The sequence below is a fragment of the Rhagoletis pomonella genome, unplaced genomic scaffold, assembly GCF_013731165.1.
Source record: "Rhagoletis pomonella isolate Grant_MI unplaced genomic scaffold, Rhpom_1.0 Rhpom_scaffold_00037, whole genome shotgun sequence".
Lineage (NCBI taxonomy): Eukaryota > Metazoa > Arthropoda > Insecta > Diptera > Tephritidae > Rhagoletis > Rhagoletis pomonella.
The window spans coordinates 64,612-77,335 of record NW_023458591.1 but is presented as its reverse complement, the minus strand read 5'-3'; the positions used below and the strand labels follow the sequence as shown (position 1 = coordinate 77,335).

The 12,724-nt window shown below is 41.5% G+C and overlaps 1 protein-coding gene across 1 annotated transcript in view; it reads left to right on the top strand.

Moving 5' to 3' along the window:
- LOC118749732 overlaps positions 1-12,724 on the top strand; it is a 67,562-nt gene that overhangs the window by 36,555 nt on the left and 18,283 nt on the right. Inside the window, exons 2-3 of the mRNA XM_036484510.1 lie at positions 1,484-7,918; positions 7,996-8,124. Of these exons, the coding sequence (XP_036340403.1) occupies positions 1,501-7,918; positions 7,996-8,124 (6,547 nt within the window). The 5' untranslated portion in view covers positions 1,484-1,500. The remainder of the gene's footprint in view (positions 1-1,483; positions 7,919-7,995; positions 8,125-12,724) is intronic.

The following is a 12,724-nucleotide window of genomic DNA, read 5'->3' as shown; positions in this document are numbered from 1 at the left end:
AAAGAGAACTATTCTGAAATATGAGTGTTTTACTCTCTAGAAAATAATTTATGCAGTTTTTTGCGATTTGTATTATCTTGATACGCGGTTTCGTACTTTAAACGACGATATAAAGGGTGAACACACCAAAACTGCGACACTTTGGGAAGCTTATAACTTACCCAAAACGAATTCAATATTTTGAAATTCAAATACCATAAGCTGACTACATGACCTGAGTTGGACGTAGAAGAAATTTCATTTGAATTTGATTCCTAGTTGAGCTAAAAATGGCAACCGAGTTAGAAACGAGACAAACCATTTTGCACGAGTTTATAAATGATCCGGCCTTAAGTACACGTAAAATTGCTAAAGAATTAAAGATTGCACTATTCGACAGTTTGCAGGGTTTTAATCGATACAAATAAGGCCTGGCAGTTACGAGAAAACCAGGGAGCGGGGGTTAGCATGGTCAAAGTGATAAAAACAGTGCTCGGAAGGTCCTCAGTGCGTTTTCGCGAAATCTGAAGATTTTGTCCGTTATGTTGCAAAATCCGTACGCAGATCGCAGTTTTTCGTACAAAAGGTAAAGCGGAAAGCTTCATTGAAATGTGCTAAAGCTCAAACAGCGCCAGACCGAGGCGCAAAGTAGAATATTACAGCGAAATCCCGCAGTCGGAAGTGGTATGAATTCTAAATTAAAAAATACAACTGCATTGTTATGGACTACGAAACCTACTGCTTTAAAAACTCAAAATATATTGCAGGTCAAGATTTTTATACTGGTGCAAGTCGTCAAGATGCCCCTGAAAGTTGTAAGCTGAAAATGAAGTCTAAATTTCCAAAAAACCACATGGTTTCGCAAGCTATTTGATCCTGTGGCCGTAAGAGCAGCCCTTTTTTCCCATCCGGGACAATGAATGATCAAGTTTATCGGGATGAGTGCCTCAAAAGGCGTCTTCTGTCATTTATCAACAGATAAGGAGTAGGCTACTGTTCTAGGCGGACGTGGGAAGCTGCCACTATGCCAAGGACACATTGCCGTGGTATAATGCAAATAACATCAATTTTGTACCTCACGACTGCAATCCACCCAATAACCCAGAGCCACGTCCTATTGGGGAATATTGGTCAATTGTCAAAGAAATCTTGCAGAAAACAGTTGAAACAGTGAAAAATATTGAAGAGTGCAAAACAAAGCAGTTGTGCGCATCGCGTAAAGTCGATGATGCAGTCGTGCAGAACATGATGGCGCGTGTGCGATGAAAATACCGATCACTTGCATATGGAGCAAATAATAACTAATATTTTAACATTTTAATAACATCTAAACTTCCAAGTTATATAATACAAAAAAAAAAAAATATTTTCAAAGCCTGCTAGTTTGTTTCTGGTGGAAATTTCTAAGTGTCGCAGTTTTGGTGTGTACACCCTTTATATTTCAAAATGTTTGATGTATGTATGTATATGTAACTGTATAACAGCTTCCTTTATATCTTTCAAGGTTCTTTGTAGAATATTATGGATCCAAATAGACATCACGAGTTCATTGGTGGCAATGAAGAAAAACAAAGTGCAATGTATTTTAGTAGAGGAATCGAAGAAAGTCGATCAAATACTCAATATTACTCACAGGAGAGAGTTATCGTTAATAATAAGTCTTGCATGTGTCCAAGCATGTCACATAATAATACTGCGTGCAATGCATGCCCTTCAGCAGCAGATGGCAATTGGAATTCAGAGCGCACATCGAGAATAGATTTTCAAGCCACAAGTACAGCTCGGGAAAAATTTAATCAAAATCCGATGTATTCCCATGATGGGCGACAATACTTCCAGCCGAACAGTGAAAGTATTGTAGGATTACAACAAGATAGAAATGCAGTCTCTAGTAAAAGTTGTGCCTTGGAGTCAAATTATAGTTTCAAGCAGCAATTTCCGCGTCAGCAACCACAACCCCAGCCACAGCAAAATCTCATGCAAATGCAAACGCAATCGAATATAGCCAATGTGGCAAATCTGCCACCGCAACAACTACAGCAAAAGCATCATCAACACCTTAGTGCAATTGGTAACTATCCTAAGGAGAATATTTACGACGAAAAGTATTCAGCGAGACCGGACTTGTATAAAGATGTAAAAATCGGCTACTCTACTATTCCCGATCATGGGGCAGTAAACACAATGTATAATGAGATAATACAAAGCCAAAAGTCAGCTTCAGCGCCCGTGGACATAATACGCGTAAATAAAATGGATCCTAGCAATATTATAAACCCCAGTAACTCGATGACTTTGAAAGAACAACAAGCAAGTCCGAATTATGCTCGTAAATGTCCGCAAATTTTTTCACAAACCGATTACGGTAACACGCGCACGACGCATCAAAGCTTATATATGTCAACACCACAATTCAGTTCAGATAAATTCAGTAATATTCACGCGCAGAGAAAAATTATGCATGAAACAGAAGTGAAAGTTCGCGATTGTGCCTCTGATGAAGTGAAGATGAACAAAATGTCTTCTTTAAGTGGTTATACATCTCAAAGTGGTGGTAGTAAATATCACCACCCACAAATGCACGAAACCACATTGCAACAATCACAATTAGCTCCTCACCACCAGGAACCACTATTGAATAACGTCAACCCGTCTATTTCTCGTAGTCAAAACTACTATATGCCAGGTGCCAAGTCGCAAATCACTTCTGTATCAGAAATAACCCCGATTAGCGTAAAACAGGTGCAAATTACAAGTCAGTATTCGAAAAGTCCGAAAGCTCTACCACCACACACGCAATTTCAACCGTTGTCACATTTGCACCACGCAGCGAAAAGTACCACCCATGATTTGACGAATTTTAAAAAGAACGAGGACATATATACTGAAACTCCTATGCTACATCAGAATAGTGGGCTATATGCTAACCCCTACAAAAGGGCATCTCCGACGGACTCATGTTGCAAGGACATCCCTGTGTCTTATGTCAATATGAGTAATAGCTTTACTGAACATACCGGTCAGCACTTCTACTATAAATATGGTAAAATGACAAAGGAGACAGTAACAAAGACCCACTTATGCCCAGAAAATCAAAATACTCCCCCACCTACGCCTGTTCATCGGACTACTGGCTACAAAGCCCAACCGTACTTTTATGAAACTCAAAACATTAAGTACGATGGAAGCGTTCATAATACTAATTTTAATATGTCACCCTCTGTGGCAGCTGTAGCCTCGCCTTCACCGTCACAAACAACGCCACCAACCCACATACAAATGCATCACACGAATCTGACTCCACAGAGTCAATCACAATCGCCAGCGAACTACACTCAAATAATTCGTCCACCGCAACATAATCAAATGGAAATTCATCGCGATCCCGTTCGAACGCATTCTGAAAGTACGACTATACATCCAGCGACAAACTTCTGTGCATATGACCGGCAACAACAAAGTTCTAAACCAATCATCTTGCATCCTGTGGTCATACCGCCTATCCAACAAGGGCAACCCATTGACCCTCCAATGCAATCTAAAACAATTTCAAATATAGCGAGCCAAGGACAGAAAGCAAATGCTATCAAGAAATCTCAAGTCCCAAAAACAAATTACCGAGAGTTAATAAACCAAGTATATGCAATGAGGAGTGCAACATCGGAAAAAGAATTAGACTTGCAAATTATTAAAAAGGCTTTGAACTCCGCGACTGGGCCAACGGGAACCCCACCAATAGAGAAATTGCCACAAAGCGTTGCAGTTACGAACAACGGTACTTTGCCACCGCCTATTAACCCCCCAATGACTTCGGAATATGGGATGGTCTCTTCGGAAAATGGCTTTTTAGTGGAAAATGTATCTACTGCTCCGCGCAATTCGCAGAAAATTTGCGTTAAAGCAACGTTACCTGATATGCATCGTACGATCAAGGTTGAGGAACCTTCAAGTTCATCGCCATTAGATTTATCAATGCGAACGGTTAAAACGAAGGCCGATTCCACTGAGTATTGTTATAGTCAGACACTTATGAAAAATCATCTAGTAGACTATAAGCACGCCCTACCAAGGGTAAATTTTACACCAAACTTTTCGCTACACTCTAATGATAGGACAGCTGTGCCTAAAATTGTAATTAATCAGCAAAGTCCACATTTGAAAAATTTACCTGAAGCTCCAAAAGCAACGTTCGTGCCTGTTGGATCGAAAGGTATATCAGTGCAATCACAATCAACTCATCATCAGAAGCAATACTTAACTGAAGATACCTCCAGAGCTTGCATTGTCACTCAACACAGTGAGCTGGCTCCGATAACTGATATAAAACCAAACTCTATGGCATTCAAAACGTCAGATGATGGTGTAATGAGTCAGGTTCGTCCCAGCGTTGTAGAATCTAACCCATTCGCAACAGTGAAGTTAATAAAATCTGAACCAAATTCTATGAACGACAGAAATGTACTTGCAACTGCCGATAATTTTAAACCCACCACAAATATTATGCAGCTGCCGAAACCCCTGCTATTGAGGGGCACTGAAACTGCTTGTGTACCAGCTTATTGCGGAGGTGTCATAAAAACCGCAGACAAGGTTACTCTGGTAGAAATTGATCAAGCCCCAAATTCCTTGAACAAAGCACACGCGAATGAGCAGCGGAATCCTAACTATCTTGGTCGCAAGCGTCATCTTCAAGAATACTCAAATTCACAGCGTAACGAACCATTGGTTAAACAGACCCGATATCAGGAACAGGATGGCTCACCAAAAGTTAAATTGCTACCTATTACCAGCACATCAACGACGGTTATAGCATTAAATGATCGGGCAATAGACGGAGACAGAGAGCGAGAGCAGAATGTAAAAACAGGTGAAAAGTTCATGCAATCCGAATTAATCCCCTGCTGTCAACGGGAAAGCTCCATAATTATCAATAATAATATTCCTATCTGTAAGATAGAGCCGTTAACACCAGCTATGGATACGCCTGCACCACCGGTTTTACATCCAGTTCAAATGGTTCCAATTAAAACGGAAACTAATTCAGTGATAGCCGCTCGCATTAGAACTAAAGCGGAACTGAAAGGTTTTACTTTCAATATACCGATAGATGTAGTAAGTACCGTTAAAGAGCCTATACAAATAAAAGAGGAGCCAAGTACTTGTCAAACTTCCAACTCAGACTTACCGTCTATTCCGGGGCTAGATCAGCAGTACGATTCGATTAGTCTTTTAGACTTCAGTTGGAATAATAAATGCACCGACTTTATGGAACAGTTACTTACAAGTTCGTTAAAGAAGTGTTCCAAACGGCGGCCTGGTAATAATATAACACATATAGTGGAAGGATGTCAAATTTCTTCGAATGCAAAAGATGTACCTTTAGAGCACAGCACTCAAAATGTGGAATCGACTGAAAGTAGCAAATCATCTGATATGGCCGAATCGGTGAATGATAGCGCCATGAGGAGCGAACGTACGGCCGGCATGTCTCCAGAAGGCCATTCATCACAGTCAGCAATTGTTGTCATGCAGAAAAAAATAAGTAAACAAGATCGAGGAAAAATACGGCTGCAGCAAGAAAAACGGATCGCCGCTCGTTTACAAGTGGATAGTAGTTCAGAGAGTGATGATGAAATTCATAAAAGAAAAACGGACCGATCAAAGAAGTCGCTGAAGAAGGCTAAAGCTCGGCAAAGCCCGCAGACAGACATAAATCAATATTCGGATTGTGGTTCCGATTCTTCTGACACTAATTACGGAGGAAATTCTCCAGCAAAAGTTCCTCCACAAACGATTGATAAAAGCGATGTGAATTCTAATTCAAAAACGAAATCGAAGGTCATCGATATTCAGGAAACTATAGCAAAAGCAGAATTCCGGGATAAGTGCCAAAATAACGCAACTAAAAATACCATTTTGATATCTGGTGAACCAAAATCATCTGAAAGTGAAGATTCGCCTAAATCGTCTTCTAAAATAAGTCAGAAAGGAGAAACTCAAAATATAAATAAATGTAAGGAAGTAAAACAAGAGAAGGCGGAAAAAGTAGCACAAAAGATTTCTGAAAATAAAGAAGAAATTGGGAAAGGTGCAAAGAAACCCAAAGTGCTTTTAAAAGTAGGTTTAAATACAATGACGCGCTCCAAGCGAAAGCGGGAAATGGAGCTGCAGTTGGCGAATAGCAAAGTATTGCGAAACGATAAAATTATTCGCAATTCCACGACTAAAATGAAGTCAATCAAACGAAAATATGTTCGCAAGTTTGTCAACAATCAAACCTCTGTATCGGCTGTTTGCAAGGAGCTCTCTAATAAACAATCTGATCGTGAGCTTTCAATGCGTTTGCGCTCTAGAAATGAGAAGGATGTAAAAGGGGGGGGCAAAACTGACAAGGTACCTGTTTCGAATAATAAGAAAACGAACAAAGCAACGATTGCAGTTGATAAGGATGATTGTCAAAATGGCAAACATAAAGTCAAGGAACGTCCAACAGATTTGTTTTTAGAGGTTTACCGCTATAAGCGCTCGTTGAAAATTCCACCAAACCTAATCACAATAGAGCATCCGCACAATCTAAAAATGGCTGCGTCTCTGCCCGATCTGGAGATCGAGCGTGATTTTTCTGCAGCCAGCACTAATAGAAGTGCCAAATTTGCAAAATCTATCGAAAAATTACTTCAAAAATCAACACCAAATATCAGTGAGAAATCTTCATTGACCTCCAAAACCGAACAAGAACAGCAATTGCATGAGGAGAGACGTTCTATAATTGATGTGCTTCATTCACGTGTTATAAAAACAAAGGTTTCCGCCAGTTCAAAACCTAAGAGCAAGAAAAGTGCAAGCAATTTCGGTATTGGGAGCCAAGTCCATAGTGATGTTTCGCATAGTGCGGAATCGAGTTCGGTTATGGAAATGCTTTCAATCCCTATGAAGAAGGAACAGGACGAAGAATCCAGTGATGGAAAGAAACGACATTTCAGCATTTTTGAGACAACTGTTTTGAAAACTAAAACTCGAACTGAGTCAAAAATGCAACAGCGCAAAGAGATTATACGAGAGATTTTTGTTGGCGACGATCGACCTGCTTCCGCTCCACCAGAAATAATTACCCAAATGTCGGATGGCAACGAAAAAATGACATTCGAACAAAAATATGAACAATTTTTGCAACACTACATTGTTATTAACGACGATAAGTTGAGAAAGAATGGCAAGGCAAGCACTGTTTCTTCACATTCTGTTGCGGACTCGATCTCAGCATCAACATCGACTGCGAATCATGGAAAAGTTAACATTAATGACGAGGAAGACACGTTGGCAAGTAATGGCGTAGCAGAAACACTGGATACTAGTGCTGGTAACAAAGCTAATTTTGTAGTCGATGTTGCAACGTCTAGCTTCAGAAGACGTCGGCCTGGAAAGTATCTACGTCGAAAAGGAAGCTCTGGGTTTGATTACATACGCAAAAAGAAGAAACCCAATCCGACTTCTTCCATGAACCTTAATTCCACTCAAAATTTGCAAATACTGGTCAAGCTTGACAGGAGAACAGAGGATGAAAATTATGAAAAAAAGGTAAAGACCGAGAGTGATGTGCGTCGTGAAATAGGTAAATGGGTGCTTAATAAGAGCGTTGGCCAGACCACAGTGCACAAAGCGGCACGTCTGGGATACATAGATGTTGTTGTATACTGCTTAGATCGTATGGGTATTAATCCGGATCAGAAAGATAATGCTGGCTATACACCACTACATGAAGCCTGCACGAAGGGCTGGCTTGAGATCGCTAGGATTCTTTTGCAGTATGGCGCAAATCATTCGGAAGCAGCACATTCGGGCATTCGACCGTTACACGAGGCAAGTGAAAACGATCACGAAGAGATTGTCCGTTTGCTGCTTTCGTATGGGGCTGACCCTCTACTCGCTACATATTCAGGTGCGTTTCAATGTAGTAATTACGAGTTTCTCTTAGATAACCAAATTTGTACAATATAAATTTTTTTCCGTTAACAGGTCAAACGCCTTTAATGCTGGCCTCAAGCACTGCAATGCGTGATCTTCTCAACAATCACTTGAGTGATGTGCAGAATGTTGGACCAGACAAAAAACCCTGGCATTTTAGAGGACCATGGGAGATTTTAGGTCAGTGCAATTTTCAAAGATTATTTTCTATATGTGCTATTTTCTGTATATGAATACTTCCAATCTGGCGTTACGTGACATTTGGATGATAAAATGTTAAAAAAAAAAAATTGAAAAGTCTAAATTTCAAAAAGGTTTTTCTAGATTTGCATATCAATTAATTGGCCAGTAAAAAAAAATTGCAACTGTTGGTGGTAGCGATTTAAAGATATTAGTAAACATAGTATGCACAGGTGTGACGTTACAAAATCAGGATTTTGACTTGGGTTACAAAATTGCAAAATTCTTCGAATTGGGCAAGACTACTATAAAATTTATTGTAGTAATAAATGAAATATTTAAGGTTAATTTTCCAAGTTTTTAAATGTAAACATCTTTTCTGCTTTTTGTTTAATCAGCGCCATATATGCACAGTGGGAGAAATGACGAAAGAGTTGGCCAATATTCCAAAAAATCAAAGTTGTCCGACTGTTGCAAAACATGGTAATTTGTCAAGAGGAAGGTCCGTTGCATAGAGAAATGCATCTTTTTTTTGTATATTCTTCACTAGAGCAGTATGATCTTGCTATTCTTATTAAAGTTTGTGCTGCTTTTCTCATTGGCTCTAAAATTGTGCTTCGGAAATTTGATTTTAAAATAGTGATTAAGGCATATTTTGTGCGAGATAGAAGGCATTTCTGACGGTATCTAAAATAATCTAAGTCATTATACTAAAATGTTTGACACAAGTACAGTATATTTTGCTTAGCTGCACATCCTTCTTTGCACGGAAAACTTGTGCACGTAACCGAAAAAGGCACTTAAGCGAATTTTCTTTACTACTTCAATGAGGAAGGTATCCGAATCCCTATGAAACCAAATATTGGCGGAGCACTTACCATGTAGAAATTACTGCAAGCGAAATTTTTACCGAATGTTATCTAATTATCTATATAACTACATAAATTGATAGCCATTTTCGTTGTTCTGCGAGATGATCAAACTAAATAAAAGGTTGTAAAATTAGGTAATTGTAGGGCCAGTGCAGGTAAACGTAATACTTTCGTTGATAATTGATACTAGTCGCGCAATTTTTAAAGCAGGTATCGCCAATGTGCAGGTATGTTGAATGCATCTATCGCAGCAGTTTCCTTATAAATGTTAAAAATAATGCTTTTGATGCGCATTTTGGGGTAGGTATCTTAAATGTGCACTTAAGCATAGAGGCAGCAAAGCAAAATATACTGTAAATGGTTCAGGCTTCCTCAAGTGGGCCCCGAATTTACCAAGATTAATATTTTTTAATGATATTCAGGCAGCACCGAGTTTTGTAGTCGAACAGTACACTGTGTAAACTTTGTTGCAAGATTGCAAAAACTTGAAAACTTTTGCCGTGTTTTGGAAATTTTTATTTTTTCTTTGAAAATAAGTGTTCGAACGAAACAATATATCTTAAAGTTAATTGTAAAACCTGTATTAAAAAATATAAGAATATTCTATATATAGGAATATTCTTATATTTTTTTATTTGATTGTTGAAAAAGTTGTGATCGCGGGAGATCGGGCTATTCTGCACTTTGAAAGTAAAAACAGCGTAATTCAAGAATTCAAAACGAAAGTAACCAGATTCGTCCAAGTTTTGTTGTAATTCATGATTGAATAGCGCAATAAAATAATAACAGTGTTGTGTGGAAAGCTTACACAGGGCAACACTGATTTTAGTGCGGTAAATATTAAAGCTGTTTTTGATAGAATTTTTCTGGCTGATTGCGAATCCGTAAGTATAAAGTTTCCACCAGGTCCAGATTTTAAGAAAAACGAGCAGCCTCATTGCGTAAGTCGTAAATTAGGCTAAATTGTACGGCGCGACAACATTGACATTGTTGTTGTTGTTGTAGCGGCTACAACAACCCCGCCCAGATCGGTTGATATCTCAGTCGTTGTCGTCGAGTTCCACTAACGGCAGCCCCAAGAAGCGTGCAGCCTCTACGGGGTCGGTCCACAGGGACAACGTCGTTAGGGTTGTCGGGCTTTCCGGGCATGCGAAGAGATGTTTCGAGTCGTGAGGGGTATCTCCGCATGCCGGACACTCATTTGGCACATCCTCATTTAGTCTACTCAGGTATGAGCTTAACCTGCTGCAGTAGCCAGAGCGAAGTTGGGCTATTGTTGTTCTTGTTTCCCGAGGCAGATGGAGATCCGTCGCGTCAATGTCCGGTGTTTGTGTGCCTAGAACGGCATTCACAGGTCTAGAGTCTACATAACTCGATACTGAGTCCCTGTGAATGCCGTTCAGAGCCTCTCGGTATGCTGACGGGTCCAGAGGCTGCTTAATGAACCTCTGGACTTCGTCTGTCAGTTCATATAGATGCCTCCTGACGTGTCTAGGCGAGGGCTCCTCTGCAAGCAGCTGTCTGTTTGGGTGGCCGCATCTGTGGCTCCCAACCAGAAACTGCTTGCAGAGCATTATGTTATGCTCCCTAATTGGGAGCATTTTCGCCTCGTCAGGGGGGTGGTGTTCGGGTGACATCAGGAGGCATCCGGTCGCAGTCCTGAGTGCGGTGTTCTGTGCAATCTGTAGCTTCATCCACTGCGTCCTACTAGTCCCCGGCGACCACACTGGTGCTGCGTAGTTTAAAACCGGCCGGCCTATTGCCTTGTATGTTGCCAGCAACGTTTCTTTGTCTTTGCCCCAGGAACTGCCGGGTAGCGACTTGAGGACTTTGTTGCGGCTCTGTACTTTTTTAACAATAGCGGTTGCGTGCGCAGAGAAGGAGAGCAGGCTGTCGAATGTTACTCCGAGTAATTTGGGGTTATTCACCTTCGGAATTGGTGTATTATCGACGTGAATTCCCAGCGGTAGCCTGACCTTCGTCCAGGTGGTGAACAAGGTCGCAGAGGATTTCGTAGGGGAGAGGGCTAGACACTTTGCAGCGAAGAAGCGAGAGAGATCGGAGAGATTCCCGTTTACTTTCGAACACAGGTCATCAATTCCATTCCCAGTCGCCATGATCGAGCAATCGTCGGCGTAAGAGACAATCGAGACTCCCTCTGGTGGTTGAGGGAGCGGGGAAAGGACACCACCCTGTGGAACACCGTGTTTGATTTTCCTAAGTTTGCTCGATTTGTCTCTAAACATTACCGACGAGTGTCCACCACTCAGATAATTTGGCGACCACCGTTTGAGCCTCTGTGGGAGAGAGGAGGCCTCTATATCTTCTAATAGCGTGGAATGGCTGACAGTCTCAAAAGCCTTTGACAGGTCCAACGCTACTAGAATCGTTCTCTCCCAGGGACGGTTACGGTTAAGGCCACGAGTTATCTGAGTGTTTATGGCGTTAACTGCTGTTGTGGTTTTGTGCACTTTACGGAAACCATGCTGATGCCTCGCTGGGGTCAGGTGGTTCGTGAAATACGGGAGCAGCAGGGCCTCAAGTGTCTTCGCTACCGGGGAAAGGAGTGTTGTCGGTCGATACGAATCTCCTTTGTCGGAAGGTTTCCCCGGTTTGAGCAGTGGGACCACTCTCCCCACCTTCCAGATATCTGGGATGATGAGAGTGGCAATAGACAAATTGAGGACCTCCGTTAGGTACGCTACTCCCGCAGGACCAAAATTTTTCAGCATCAGCATGCATATTCCGTCGGGACCCATGGCTTTGGAGGCTTTCGCCTTCCCGATGGCCACCTGAACTTCACCGCAAGTGAAAGCAAGGGGGGCACAATTTGTTGGCAGTTGCAGCCTTCTGGTCACTCGACGCTTGGTTTTGTCCACCGGAGGATGCAGTTTGAACTGCCGGCTAAAGTAGCTCGCGCATCGCTCCGGGTCCGACGAGGCATGGTCGCCGAAAGAAATTTCGACTCTGTCGTCGTGCTTCGTCGGATTGGACAGTGACCTTACGGTTGACCAAAGCTTACTCACACCAGAGGTGAAGTTACAGGTCTTCAGATGTTCTTCCCACTTCTTCCGCTTATGTACGTTCACTAGTTGCCGCATCTCCGCGTTGAGATCCCTGATACGGGGATCTCCGGGATCGGCCTGACGAAGGCTGTCACGGAAATTTGGACGTGGGTCCGTGATGCATCCTGCCGGTGCGAAGCGGGCTGGAGCAGCAGTGAAAGCCCTGCGGAACTTACGTTCACCGAGGTGGACGTCGGTTGGTGTGGGGAGAGCAGCGAAAGTGTTTTCAGTAAATTCCGCGAAGCCTTTCCAATCAGCTTTGGAGAAGTTGATATATGTTCGATGCTCCGCGGAAGCAAAGTCGGTTGGTTTATCGATCGAGATGACTACGGGCAGATGGTCTGATGCCAAAGTCAGCATAGGTCGCCATGATATGCTGTTTATCAAACCAGCGCTGACTATTGTAATGTTTGGCGAGCTGCAGCAGCTGCCCATAATCCTAGTGGGTGCGTCGTCGTTCATTGTGCAGAATGTCGAATCGTCGATTTTTTTTTGAGAAATAAAAGAGTCCTTTATAGATTTTGCGAAAAAAGTATTTTATTGTTAATTTTCCACAGATTTTACTTAAACTGTATTGATTAGTTTTTAAATTTTAATCCTTATTTACATTTGGCACGCAAGTCTTTTTCAGGTGTATTTTTTCTTAGGCATTTGTATAAAAAA